The sequence below is a fragment of the Phoca vitulina genome, unplaced genomic scaffold (assembly GCF_004348235.1).
Source record: "Phoca vitulina isolate PV1807 unplaced genomic scaffold, GSC_HSeal_1.0 scaffold24, whole genome shotgun sequence".
NCBI classification, from domain to species: domain Eukaryota; kingdom Metazoa; phylum Chordata; class Mammalia; order Carnivora; family Phocidae; genus Phoca; species Phoca vitulina.
In genome coordinates this window covers 20,339,851-20,355,459 of record NW_022589727.1, presented here as the reverse complement: position 1 = coordinate 20,355,459, position 15,609 = coordinate 20,339,851, and the positions used below count along the sequence as shown (strand labels likewise).

The following is a 15,609-nucleotide window of genomic DNA, read 5'->3' as shown; positions in this document are numbered from 1 at the left end:
GAAGGAAGGAAGGAAGGAAGGAAGGAAGGAAGGAAGGAAGGAAGGAAAGGAAGAAAAGAATGTACAAGCCAGATGCACTGTTCTCTCCAAACAAACAGCAGCATAGTGGGGCATTGGTTTGAGAACTGGGTCATCTTTAACGATATCTAGATGTTTCAGATTTCCCTGATCATTATCAGTTTGATGTGATATTCAGGCTGATTAGCTACTTCTAGTGATGGTTGCTGGCCACTCATTCAGACTTTCCATCTTTGTGGAAAAGCGTTTGACATTGGTGCTTATAAGGTATTATGGACTTGGTGTATATGTTCTTTTTTTTTTTAATTTTTTATTAACATATAATGTATTATTTGTTTCAGGGGTACAGGTCTATGATTCATCAGTCTTACACAATTCACAGCATTCACCATAGCACATACCCTCCCCAGTGTCCATCACCCAGCCACCCCATCCCTCCCACCCCCCCTGCACTCCAGCAACCCTCAGTTTGTTTCCCAAGATTAAGAGTCTCTTATGGTTTGTGTCCCTCTCTGTTTTTGTCTTGTTTCATTTTTCCCTCCCTTCCCCTATGATCCTCTGTCTTGTTTCTCAAATTCCTCATATCAATGAGATCATATGATACTTGTCTTTCTCTGATTGACTTATTTCCCTTAGCATAATACCCTCTAGTTCTATCCACATCATTGCAAATGGCAAGATTTCATTTTTTTGATGGCTGCATAATATTCCAGTGTGTGTGTGTGTGTGTGTGTGTGTGTGTGTGTGTGTGTGTGTACACACACACCACATCTTCTTTATCCATTCATCTGTTGATGGACATCTAGGCTCTTTTCATAGTTTGGCTATTGTGGACATTGCTGCTATAAACAGTGGGGTGCACATGCCCCTTCGGATCCCTACATTTGTATCTTTGGGGTAAATACCCAATAGTGCAATTGCTGGATCATAGGGTAGCTCTATTTTCAACTTTTTGAGGATCCTGCATACTGTTTTCCAGAGTGGCTGCACCAGCTTGCATTCCCACCAACAGTGTAGGAGCGTTCCCCTTTCTCCGCATCCCCACCAACATCTGTCATTTCCTGACTTGTTAATTTTAGCCATTCTGACTGGTGTGAGGTGGTATCTCATTGAGGTTTTGATTTGGATTTCCCTGATGCCGAGTGATGTTGAACACTTTTTCATGTGTCTGTTGGCCATTTGGATGTCTTCTTTGGAGAAATGTGTGTTCATGTCTTCTGCCCATTTCTCGATTGGATTCTTTGTTCTTTGGGTGTTGAGTTTGATAAGTTCTTTATAGATTTTGGATACTAGCCCTTTATCTGATATGTCATTTGCAAATATCTTCTCCCATTCTATCGGTTGTCTTTTGGTTTTGTTGACTCTTTCCTTTGCTGTGCAAAAGCTTTTTATCTTGATGAAGTCCCAATAGTTCATTTTTGCCTTTGCTTCCCTTGCCTTTGGGGATGTTTCTAGGAAGAAGTTGCTGCGGCTGAGGTCGAAGAGGTTGCTGCCTATGTTCTCCTCAAGGATTTTGATGGATTCCTGTCTCACATTTAAGTCTTTCAACCATTTTGAGTCTATTTTTGTGTGTGGTGTAAGGAAATGGTCCAGTTTCATTCTTCTGCATGTGGCTGTCCAATTTTCCCATGGTGTGTATGTTCTTGGTTTTATTCTCCTTCGAGACCCTCGGATGGTAGAAAAATTGCTGCTTCCCCTTTAAAGGTTTTAGAGTAATGGCCTCAGAAGACATGATGTTGTTTCTCTTTAATCCCATCGAGGGGACTACAGGATAGTGCTCAAGTTTTCCTTAAGCACATCTGGATCCTATAGGCTTCAGTAAAGAGAAGGGGGTGAAAATGGCGACAATCAGGCTGCTTGAAGTCCTTGGCCATCCAAGAAGTTTCCTCTCCAGGGATGTGTCAACTTCGTTATTTCCATGGGAGATGTTCACGACTGAGGCACGGCCTCTGGTGCCCCCCAACTTCAGATTAATCACCTTTAGGGAACACAGGGCTTCCCAACCACCACTGGCTCTGTTCTAGATCTCAGTGAGTTGCAAAATAAGAGTTACTGATGCCTTCTAACTTCTCATTCATGTTAAGAGTAAGGTTTATTATTTAAGCAGACATGACCCTGAATCTCTCAGGGCTACTACCATCAGTACCCCAGGTGGGCCCTATATAACTGTGATAAAGAAATTATCAAGAAGACAGAAAGGGACCTTTCTCAGACCAGCCTTTTCTTAGCACTTCTGACCATTTTCAGATTCCACACCCCTGTGCATGTTTTTGAAAAACAAAATATGAAGGGTAAACCAGGAGCTAGTGAAACATTATTTATATTAGGTAGAAGAGATACAGATGAGATGAGTATAACTTTCAATCCTTATAGATGAATTATGAATTAAAAATTAAGTTAAAATGGGAAAAAACTTAATATTGAATGCAAACAGAAATAAATGAACCTAACTTCATATCCTAACTTCATGTCAAATTAATAACATAGTCACACACCAAAAAGAATTAATTGAAGTATTTTTTAAAATATTTTATTTATAAAATATTTTATTTATTTATTTGACAGAGAATGACACAGCGAGAGAGGGAACACAAGCAGGGGGAGTGGGAGAGGGAGAAGCAGGCTTCCCGCTGAGCAGGGAGCCTGATGCGGGGCTCGATCCCAGGACCCTGGGATCATGACCTGAGCCGAAGGCAGATGCTTAACCGACTGAGCCACCCAGGTGCCCCTAATTCAAGTATTTTTAACACAATTTTCTTATTGTACACTCTCAATGTGATGTATCCTAAGAGCACAAAAAATTGAAAATGAATTTTGAATTTTAACCCATATATTGTTGAGAGTGGTGTTGATAATTTTAAAACTATCTCATGTATATCACAGGGTAGAGCAAATGAGTAAACATTTTAATGTTGTTGAGCACCAGGGTTCTCACATGAAAGAAGGGAGCCTCAAATATGGAATGGGGAAAAGGAATATTCCTTGTAGATTTAAATTGGATTTAAGTATGAACTCATAATTTTAAAAAAAATTAAAAATGTTTCCTAACTCTGTGCACTGAAAGGTCTTAAAAATAGTGACATCTCAGGGATGCCTGGGTGGCTGTCAGTTAAGCATCTGCCCTTTGACTCAGGTCATGATCCCAGGGTCCTGGGATCAAGTCCCTCATCGGGCTCCTTGCTCAGGGGGGAGCCTGCTTCTCCCTCTGCCTGCCACTCCCCCTGCTTGTGCTCTCTCTCTCTGTCAAATAAATAAATACAATCTTTAAAAAAAATAGTGACATCTCAGTATCAGTATGTACGCTTACCATCTAATAGATCTTGGCTTATAAATACCATTCTCCACTGTCTCAGCTCTGAGGTGGGAACAGTCTGGAATCTTGTGAGAAAGTACTCCAAGATTGATGGGGACATTTCAAAAGGACATAGCAGCCTGTTCGAAGGGGCTTTTACTAGCCAAATTTGGTTATTTTGAGTATCAAAAGGAATGATGCTAATGGATTGTAACCTATTGAATTTTTTTAAAAAAAATCCGTGAGTCCTTAGGTAATACTAAAAAAACAAAAAAACAAAAACAAAGGGGCAGGAGATGTGAGGGGTTGGGGGCAAACCCTTCTTTACAAAAGAGTACCAGCTAATAAATGTAGAAAAATATATAGAATTAGAAAATCTCTATTTTGCATTACCAATGTAATTACTAATTATGACCAGTATCATCAAGAGATACTAAAATCATTACATAGGGGCACCTGGGTGGCTCTGACCGACCAAAATCAAGAGCATCTGACTCTTGATTTGGGCTCAGGTCATGATCTCAGGGTCCTGGAATCCAGGCACACCTCAGACTCTGGGCTCAGTGGGGAGTCTGTTTGAGGATTCTCTGTCTCCCTCTTCCTCCGCCTCTCCCCCCACATGGATGCACGTTCTCGGTCTCTCAAATAAATAAATAAATCTTTAAAAAATAAATAAAATTATTAAGTAAAATGTCATTTGGGAAAAAATATGCACACAGTCTCAAAATGTCATCCCACATGTTAAAAATTACACAAAGGAAAACGTATTTTTACAATGGAGAGATTTGCCAGTAGGCGCTACCATAACCAAATAATCAAACTTTGCCCTCTCCAATTATAGGACAGATTGACATTATGAGCAAAGGGAAGTACACAATGTCACTATGAGGTGTCATTGCCAAAAAAGTTTAACCTGAGTCTAATCACAAGGACACTCCCAGACAAATTCAGATTATATGGCATTCTACAAAACAACCTGCATTTAAAAAAACATCAATGAAAAGACCAAAAAGAAAAAAAAGGTAGGGGGGCTCTTTTAATTATGAATAAAGAAACATGGCAACCAAGTGCAATGCATAATTCTTGATTAGATCCTAGATCGAAAAAGAAAAAGAAAAAACACAACCCTGGGACAATTAGTGAAACTCAAATGGGGGTTGGTATTAGAGAATATTGTATCAGTGTTAGTTTAATTCCTAGGAGATAATAAAGTTATGTAGGAAACTGCCTTTGCTTTACTTATTAAATACATATTGAACTATTTAGGGGTGAATATTATGATATGTTATTACCAAATTATTCAGCAATAACAGTAACAATAATAATAAAAAGTAATAAAGAGAAAAAGCAAATGCAACAAAATATTAACAACTGGTGAATCTAATTGAAGGGTATTGCACTGGTGTTTTCTATAGTATTCAAAATAGAAAATGAGGGGAAAATAGTGGCTTTTCATTGATGATATGTCCATCAGATAGAATTTAGTATAGTTATTAATGTTTTCAAATAGTCTCTAAACCATGGATACTTGCATTCTTCCCTTTTAAGAAATTTTAAATATTGAATGAATCAAATTTATAAAATTTATAGAAGATATTATAAATCACAATATAACAAACATTTATGTACCTATTAAAATAAGGAACATGGACTCTTATTTCCCTCCCTGATATTAATGTTTTTCTTCTTTCAAAGGTAACCATTATTCTGAATTTTCTGTTTATTATTTCCTTGTTTTATTTATAGTTTTGCTAACTCCTAAACATTATATATTAATCTATATTATATTAATTATATTAATATATAAACAATATAACTCCTAAACAATATATTGCTAAATTTCAAATCCTTTAGACCTTTTGTAAATGGAATCTATGCATGTGTCTGAAATTTACTTTTTACACTCAACGTTACATCCGTGAGATTGATCCTGTTGATATGTGTAACTGTAATTCATTCATTTTACTGCTTTTTAGTAATCACACATTAAAAAAAAATCAGTTTACTACTGATAGACATTTGGATTGTTTCTAGTTTTTTACTTTTTCAAATAGTGCTGGTACACAAAAAGAGTTTTTCTGAAAGTAGAATTGTTGCGGCATAGGTTATATACATTTTAAATTTTACCAAATAATGCTAAATTTTTTTCCAAAGTGGTTATGTTTACACTCCCATCAGCAATGTATGTGTTTCATTTGCAAATATTTGTTATGGTCATGCTTCTTTAAATTTTTTTTTTTTACTTTAAAATAATTTTAGATTTACAAAAAAAGTCACAAAAACTGTACAAGAAATACATTAATGAAATTAATGCCACTTATAATAGCATCAAAAAGAATGAAATTCCTAGGAACATATTTGACAAAATAAGTGTAAAACTTAGAAAATATTGTTGAAAGAAATTAAAACCTAAATAAATGAAAGGCATCCTATGTTTATGAATTGGAAGGCATTGTTAAGATGGCAATTTTCATTAAATGGATCTACAGATTCAGTGCATTCCCTGTCAAAAGCCCAGATGGCTTCTTTGCAGAAATTAACAAGCTGACCCTAAAATTCATATAGTACAAAGCTGCAGTAATCAAGACATTGTGATACTGGCATAAAGATAGACATATAAATCAATGGGATAGAATTGAGAGAGTCCAGAAATAAATCCTATTTGTGGTCAGCTGAATTTTGACCAGCATGCCAAGACCATTCAATGGGGAAAGAATCTTTTCAACAAATGGTGGGGGCAACTGGATATCCATATGCAAAAGAATAAATTTGCACTCCCACCTCACAAACAAAAAGTAACTCAAAATGAGTCAAAAACTTAAATATAAGAGCTAAAACTAAAAATTCTTAGAAGAAAACATGGGTGAAAATCTTCATGACTTTGGATTAAACAATGATTTCTTATATTTGACTCCAAAACACAAACAATAAAAAAATAAACTGGACACAATCAAAATTTAAAACATTTGTGTTTCAAAGGACACCATCAAGAAAGTGAAAGGGAAAGCACAGAATGGGAAAAATTATTTTTTTAAGATTTTATTTATTTATTTGAGAGACAGAGATAGAGAGCAGGAGCATGGGGAGAGAACGAGAGGGAGAAGCAGACTCCCCGCTGAGCAGGGAGCCCCACATGGGCGGGACTTGATCTCAGGACTCTGGGATCATGACCTGAGCGGAAGGTAGATGCTTAACTGACAGAGCCACCCAGGCGCCCCTATTTTTTTATTTTTAAAAAGTATTTAAATTCCAGTAAGTTAACATACAGTATAATAATAGTTTCAGGTATACAATATAGTAATTCAACACTTCCATACATCACCCAGTGTTCATCAGGATAAGTGTACTCCTTAATCACCTATTTAACCCATCTCCCCAACCACCTCCCTTCTGGTAACCATCAGTTTGTTCTCTATAGTAAAGAGTCTGTTTCTTGGTTTGTCTCTTTTTTTTTCCTTTGCTCATTTGTTTCTTAAATTCCACATATGAGTGAAATCATATGGTATTTGTCTTTGACTGACTTATTTCGCTCAGCATAATACTCCCTAGGTTCACCCATGTCATTGCAAATGGCAAGATTTCATTCTTTTTTATGGCTGGGTAATATTCCATTGTATATATATACCACATTTTCTTCATCCATTCATCAGTCAGTGGACATCTGGGCTGCTTCCATAATTAGGCTATTGTAGATAATGCTGCTATAAACATCAGGGTGCATGTATCCCTTTAAATTCGTATTTTTGTATTCTTTAGATAAAACCCTGGTAGTGCAATTGCTAGATTGTAGGGTCGCTCAATTTTTAACTTTTTGAGGAATCTCCATACTGTTGTCCACAGTGACTGTTCCAGCTTGCATTCCCACCAACAGTGCAAAAGGGTTCCCCTTTCTCCACATCCTCACTAACACCTGTTGTTTTTGTGTTGGTAATGTTAGCCATTCTGACAGGTGTGAGGTGATATCTCATTGTAGTTTTTTTTTTTTTAAGATTTTATTTATTTATTTATTTGAGAGAGAGAGCAAAAGCAGGGAGAGTGACAGAGGGAGAAGCAGGCTCCCCACTGAGCAGGGAGCCAGACATGGGCTTGATCCCAGGACCCTGGGATCATGACCTGAGCTAAAGGTAGATGCTTAACTGACTGAGCCACCCAGGCACCCCTCATTGTAGTTTGATTTGCATTTTCCAGATGATGAATGATAATGAGCATCTTTTCTGTTGGCCATCTGGATGTCTTCTTTGGAGAAATACCTGTTCACGTGTTCTGCCCATTTTTAAATTGGATTATTCATTTTTGGGAGTGTTGAGTTTTAAAAGTTCTTTATATATTTTGGATACTAACCCTTAATCAGATAGGTCATTTGCAAATATCTTTGGAAATGGGAGAAATTCTTTGCAAATCATGTATCTGAGAAGGAACATATATCCACACCATTTAAAGTCCTATTACCACTCAATAATAAAAAGACAAATAGCCTAATTAGGTTACGGGTATAAAGGATCTGAAGAAGCATTTATCCAAAGAAAATATATGGATGACCAGTGAGCACATGAAAAGGTGCTCCACATTATTAACCAAAGGAGACATGAAAATCAAAACCACAATGAGATACTACTTCACACGCACTAGAATGGCTATAATAAAAGAGAGACAATAACAAGTGTTGTTGAATATGTAGAGAGATTGGAACCTCATACACTGCTGGTGGGAATGTAAATGGCATAGCCACTTTAGAAACAGTCTAGCATTTTCTCAAATGGTTAAACAATGAATTACCATGTAATAAAACAATTCCACTGCTAGATATGAAATGAGAGAGAAGTGAAAACATATGTTCACATATAAACCTGTATGCAAAAGTTTATAGCAGTATTACTCATAATAGCTAAAAAGTGGAAAGAGTCCAAATGTCCATTATGTCCATGGTGAATGGGTATATAAAATGTGATAATCCATACAATGGAATATTATTCAGCAATAAGAAGAAATAAAGTATTGATGCATGCTACATGGGTGAAACTTGAAAACATTACTCCAAGTGAAAGAAGCCAGTCATGAACCATGAGAGACGATGGACTCTGAAAAACAAACTGAGAGTTCTAGAGGGGAGGGGGGTGGGAGGATGGGTTAGCCTGGTGATGGGTATTAAAGAGGACACGTTCTGCATGGAGCACTGGGTGTTATGCACAAACAATGAATCATGGAACACTACATCAAAAACTAATGATGTAATGTATGGTGATTAACATAACAATAAAAAAGTCAAAAAAAGAAAGAAAGAAAGAAGCCAGTCATACACGATCATATATTGTTGTGATTCCATTTATATTAGATGTTTAGAATAAGTGAATCTATAGAGAAAATAGATTGGTAGTTGCCTAGGGCTGGGGGACTCAAGGGGGAATTGAGGGATGATGGTTAAAGGTATGGGCTTTCATTTGGAGGCCATGAAAATACTCTAAAATTGATTGTAATGATTGTACAACTCTGTGAATATATTAAAGCTATTGAAATGTATATTACAAATGAGTGAATTGTATGTGAACTATATCTTAGTAAATTTGTCAAAAAATAGTAGAGAGTTCACATATACTCTTCACCACCTTCACTTAAAGTTGACAACTTACATAACTATAGTACAATTATCAAAACAGGAAATCAATCCTGGAACAATACTATTAATTAAAGACCTCACCAGTTTTCCCTTAATGTCTTTTTCTGTCTCAGGATCCAATCCAGGATCCCACATTACATGCAATTATTATGTTCTCTTAGTCTCCTACAAATGTGACATTTCTTCAGTCTTTCATTGTTTTGCATAACCTTAACACTTTTTGGCAAATACTAGTCAGTTGTTTTGTATAAAATCTCTCAATTTCGGAATGTCTGATGGTCTCTCACAATTAGATTGAGGATATTTGTATTTGTCAAGAAGACCACAAAAGTGATATTGTGTCCTTCTCAGTGCATGGTATCAGGGGAACATGATGTTGGTATGCCTTATTATTGGTGATGTTAACCTTGATCACTTGATTAAGGTGGTATCTGCCAGGTTTCTCCATTGTAATATTATTGTGTTCCTCTTGGTAGTTGATAAAAATATTGGGAGAATACTCTGACATTATACTAATATACCTTCAATCATGAATTTTAGCATCTATCAGTGGATTTTGCCTGCTGCTTATTGTGTTATTTGCATAATGATAACTTTGTATTTCTATCATTTTTCCTATACTTATTAGTGGAAATTCATTAATTGAATTCTTCTGTAAGGAGGAGCTCTTTCTACTCCTTTATTTATATCAGCATGGATTCGTGAACATTTATTTTATTCTATAGGTCATTTCCAACACTATCATTACTTATTTTGCTCTCAAGTTTTCTACTTTGGCCATTGGAAGCCCTTTTGGGTAGACTCTTTTGTCTTTTTTTTAAGACTATTTTTTTAGAGCAGCTTTAGGTTCACAGCCAAATTGAAGGGAAGATATGGAGATTTCCCATAATCTCCTTGCCCCCTCATATGTATAGCCTCTCCCATTATCAACATTCCCCACCAGAGTGGTCCATTTGTTATAATTAATGAGTCTTCATTGTTTGTGTTCCTTTAATATGTCACTATCCCTTTTTAAAAATATTTTATTTATTTATTTGATAGAGACAGAGATAGTGAGAGAGAGCATGAGTGGGAAGGAGGGGGAGAAGCAGACTCCCCACTGAGCAGGGAGCCCGACGCGGGGCTTGATCCCAGGACCCTGGGACCATGACCTGAGCCAAAGGCAGACACTTAACCGACTGAGCCACCCGGGCGCCCCTCACTATCCCTTTTTATGTACTTCCTTATTTTCTGGAACCACAGACATTCCAAAGTTATTTTTAATTTCCCTACCCCAAACCTTGAGTTAAACTCTTCTCTAAGGAACTCTGATTCCTTTTGTTGAAGAATGCTATTTAGAAACCAAAATCTGGGGTGCCTGGGTGGCTCAGTTAGTTAAGCATCTACCTTCAACTCAGGTCATGATCCCGGAGTCCTGGGATCGAGCCCCATGTCAGGCTCCCTGCCCAGTGGGGAATCTGCTTATCTGTCTCCCTCTGCACCTCCCCTTTGCTTGTGCTCTTTCTCTCTGTCAAATAAATGAATAAAATCTTAAGAAAAAAAAAAAAGGAAAGAAAGAAAGAAACCAAAATCAAGGCTAAGTGTGCTTATCGTTACTGGAGTGTCATTGTTCCTGGGCTCACTCAGTAGACAGAGGTAGGAAATATATGTATGTTTATTAACCTATGCGTGCATGCACACACACACACACACACACACTCCTCTTTATTTCTGTATCTATCTATATATTTATATTTAAAAATATGAGTTGGTACTGATGTATGAACACCACAAAGTTCGTTTTAGTCTTTCCCCTTTATTTGTAAATTCTTTCTATGACAGGGGAAAACCTAGTTCTCCTTATCTATAATATATTCACTTCTTTGATTTTTTTCTAGCAGTTATGCAATTGCTAACCCATACCCCTGTGACAAGCAGATTTGCTAACTGAAGTTCTTTAGTACAGTTTTTTTGTCTTTAGCAGTAGAGTATCCAGCCAAAACACTGATTTACTTTACTTACATTTGTTCTTTTCATCCTCATCCCCTTCAGTGTGGTTACGTTAGGTTTCCTTTGTTATTGTTTGGCTTCCATTTTGCCTACCTCTGCATCTTCTGCCCTGATCCTTGGTTGATTTCTTTTGTTTATTGCTATGGTTCTAAGAGCCAAAGCTATGCAAAATGGTGTATTTGGAGAAGTGTCTGTCCCCACTGATACCTACCCCATTCCCTTTCTCTCCTTTCTATCACTTTTCCACCCACTCACCCGTAGGTTATTAATCTCTTTAGTTTCTGGTCTTTCTTTTGCAGAAATGAGGAGATACATATGGATTTTTTCCCCCATCAACTTCTTTCTTACAATTATATTGTTTTAAAATTTTTAACTAATTCGATATGATTCCATTTTGTTGTGGTTTTAAATTGTATTTTTCTTATTATTAATGAAGTTGAACATCTCTTCATATTTTGAATAGCCTTTGGGTTTTTTATTTTAGGAAATGTCTATTAAGCTTTTTTTTGCTCATTTTCTCTTGGGTGTGTAGGAGTAATTTATGTGTTCTGAATACAAATCCTTCATTAGTAATACTTGTTATGGATTTAGGAGGCTTGTCATTTTATTTGTAATGTCTTTGATGAAGAGAAGTTCTTAAGTTTAATTTATCTATCCTCTGGACTTTTGTGCTTAAGAAATCCTCTATGAGTTCATACAGTTATTCTATATTGTCATGTAAAATTTTTAGTTTTGTCTTCTACATTTAAGTTTTTAATCCACCTGATTTTATGTATTTATTCATTTTGGGGTAAGGTAAGATCCAACATAATTTCTTGGTTCTTCACCAGTTATTAAAGTTACCACTGATCTGCAATGTAAGATTTATCATTAACCAAGTTTCCATATGTAGGGGGTTCTCTTTCTGTGGTCTACCCCTGTGCCAAAACCACTTTGTCTTAGTAATAAAGCTCTATAATTCTTAGTCTCTGGAAAGGCAAATCTGTCCTACCTTTTCTACTTTAAGACTGTCTTGACTATTCTTGGTCCTTTGCTCTGCTATATACATTTTTAAAACAATTTTTCAAGGTAAAAAAAAAAACTGCTAGAATTTTTATTGGAATTACATTGTGTTTCTAGATAAATTTGAGGAGAATTTATTTTTAACTATATTTTATGATATAGCTCTATTTAGGTCTTCTTTAATGTCATTAATAGTTTCATCATTTTCTCTATAGAGATCTTATACACCTTTATTCCTAGATACTTAATATTTTTATGTTATTGCCAATGTTTTTTTAAAAAATATATACTTCTTAACTGTTTGCAGCTAGTGTATAGAAATGCAGTTAATTTTTATAAATTGATATTGATTCTATCAACTTAACCAAATTCTTATATTTGATTTATCTGTGGATTGTTTTGCATTTTCTACACAGACATATTATTAATAAATAATGATAGTTTTGTTTCTTATTTTACAGTTATAAGTGAAAAATATCAGGATATACAATTACAAAATGCTAGGTAGCACAATATGCATAGGAAAAGACACAGGAAGGAATGCACAGAAATGTTCGCAGTCGCTTATTTTGAGTTAAAGAATTATGGATAAATTTTTCTTTTTAATATATCTCTATACTTTCCAGTTTTTCCAAGATGAGTATCTATCACTTTCATAACCAGGAAAGAAACAAAACTTAAAAATAAAAGCAAGTCTAAAACAAACTTTAAAGGTAAGGATTACCTACTAAAAATGCCCAGTTAGAAATTTAAAAATCAAGTACCTATGATGTGCCTGCTCCCCACCCAAATTCACCACTGCAGAGCCAGATGGCTGCATAGTTATGGACCAATACACATGTTATATCTAAGAGAACAACCTCTTAGATTCATGGAACTTTGCTTTCCATTAGGGCATGTATGAAATTGACCTGTCAAAGGTCTTGATTCATTTGTTTTAAAATGTAATCAACTCTTAATTATCCGTAAGAAATATTTTTATTCTTTATGAATTATTTATGATCTTTTCATAGTAAATTACCATTAACTTGCACTGCTTATTTCCTAGGGATAAACTTAGGAAATATAGACTTACTTTCAACTGGCACTCTTCTCCCTATTATACAGATTAAGGAAACAGAAACCCCCAGAGATTAAGTAGGTTCTCTCTCTATTTCTCTGCTCACCTCCTCTATCACCTCCTCCCATAGTACGTACTTGCCTCCCATCATGACACTTGTCAAAATTATCCATCTTCTCCATCAGCTTCATGAGGTTAAGACCTTTGTCCTGCTCTCCTGTGCATCCCCATGACTAGCACAATACCTGACATAGTACCTGATACATAATGGAAGCTCAATAAACCACTATGGAATACTGAATGCATTTTACAAGCAATCCACTTTCAGAAAAATAAGAATACCTGCCACATTAAATGTTTGATTGCTTTCAGGTATAGTCACAATAACATTTGACTACATTTGGGTGGAAATTGAAAACAATGTCTGGGTAAAGTCTCGTGAAAAATGTTTGAAAGCAAAATGACCTTTCTGTTCACCTTTTCTTGCATAATGAATTTTTCATATGGTAAAACATTCTTCCTATTTTCTTTTATACCATTTAGAGCTATTACTATTACAGCATCTAGATGTTAATTGCATGTCGTTGTTAATTGAGTTGATTTTATCTGAAAAGAAAAGCTAGATAAACAAAACTAAGTCAACATAATTTTATAAAATCTCTTAATTTAACTTGTTTCTTTTTAATTTTAATTTTTTTTTCACATAGTTGTGGCTGGTGGGTTTGGCTGATATTAGATGTCGAATAGATACCCTCTAGCCCTGGGAGCCCAGGCTGATCCTCAAGGTCCCCATGACATATCTAACCCTGAAATTAGCCTTCTGGCTCCTTCTCCTTCTTGGAGGGCTGTGGGCTTGAGTCACAAGGCTCTCACCTCAGGGGGTGCTAGTCCTTCCCCCCATGCAGCTAAAGGCCTGGAAGAGGGGGTTGCCCTTGGTTTGGGTTTTTTCCCCTGAGCTTCATTGAGATATAATTGCCATATAACATTGTGTAAGTTTAAAGTGTACAATGTACACCTTGATGATTTGATACTTGTATATATTGTGAAATATTTATCACAATAAGGTTAGTTGACACATCCTTCACCTCACATAATTATCATTTTGTCTCTTCATTTGGAAGGAGGATTTTATGTTTTAACTGATTATCCCAACAACACCTTCATGTGCCTCAAACTTTTTAGATGTTTGAATGTAGAAGTAATTATATTATAGACAGAGGTAATGATACAGTACTGAAATTTCCATTTCTGATATTTTGATATAGTAATCTTGGGTAATTTGGTTCATTTTATTATTTGGTACATAATCCAACATCCATTGAGGACTGCCCATACTCTAGATACTGTGCAAAACTGTCACTATATAAAATGAGTAAAATATTACCTAAAAAAGCTCACAGTCTAGTTACGGCATATATGGACATCTTATGTTCCTTTTTCTTCTATATGTTTTGTTACTGAATTTGGGGGTAAAGAAGGCTTGTGTGATTCTATTAATCAGGTCAAGGGCTATAATCTGAGTGGCCTATGGTCCCTGTCATAGCAACACGTCAACGTAAATAGAATTTAATTAGACAGAAGCCTCATACATTCGACCGCTTCTACTTAACGTAGCAGATCATTCGTTCCCTGTTGCCCTTTGTATGAGGTGTAGGAGGTGGGGTGGGGGGGTTCTAAAGGAAAAGAAATCTGGTATTTCCTCATCAAAATTGGGGTGGGGAATATGCAAAAGGAAAAATATCTGCTCTGTAAACCTATACATAAGGCTACTACCCAGTATATCAGTTGACATTGAACTTCAGTTTATTTCATTTATATATATGTACGTGAAAAGATAAACTCTTTTTTTCTTCTTGGCAGGTGTCCTTGTAGACTTGGGTCTGGAGGAAAATGGGACAGCTTATCAGAGAGCAGAGAAATATGTTGTTCGTCTAGACAATGAGATTCAGACCAAGTTTGAAGTTTTTATGAGAAGGGTAAAACAGAACCCGTACACACTGTTTGTGCTGGTTCATGACAACTCCCATGTGGAACTAACGAGGTGATTGCTTCAGAGTGAGCAAATATAGTGTTTCTTCTAGCACAGCAATGATTTTATCATAAATTCCCGAAAAGCCCAGAGACCCTAAAACTTGGCATCATCTTATTGGTAACTTATTCCTACTCCTTCCCTGTGCTCTCAACTTTCCCTACCAATTTTGTGTTGATTTCATTTTAACTGTATTGTGAATGAATTTAGAAATCTTTGTTAAAGGGGCACCTGGGTGGCACAGTTGGTTAAATGGCTGACTCATGGTTTCAGCTCAGATCTTGATCTTAGGGCCATGATCTCAGGGTCATGATCTCAAGGTCCCGAGGTTGAGCCTGGCCTCGGCCTTAAGCTCCTGTGCTCAGTGGGGAGTCTGCTTAAGTTTCTCTCTCTCCCTCTCCCTCTGTCCCTCCCCCACTCATGGGGTCCTTCTCTCTCACTCTCAAATAAAAAATATATCTTTTAAGGACAGAAGGAAGGAAGGAAAGAAGGGAGGAAGGGAGGGAGGGAGGGAGGGAGAGGGAGAAAGAAAAAGAAAGACAGAAAAAGAAAGAAAGGAAAGAAAGAAAGAAAGAAAGAAAGAAAGAAAGAAAGAAAGAAAGAAA

The 15,609-nt window shown here is 36.2% G+C and overlaps 1 protein-coding gene across 8 annotated transcripts in view; it reads left to right on the top strand.

Moving 5' to 3' along the window:
* GREB1L (GREB1 like retinoic acid receptor coactivator) overlaps window positions 1-15,609 on the top strand; it is a 268,425-nt gene that overhangs the window by 202,912 nt on the left and 49,904 nt on the right. For all 8 annotated transcript variants that reach the window (XM_032421407.1, XM_032421404.1, XM_032421406.1 and 5 more), the window contains one exon: window positions 14,836-15,016. In XM_032421407.1, the coding sequence (XP_032277298.1) occupies window positions 14,836-15,016 (181 nt within the window). The remainder of the gene's footprint in view (window positions 1-14,835; window positions 15,017-15,609) is intronic.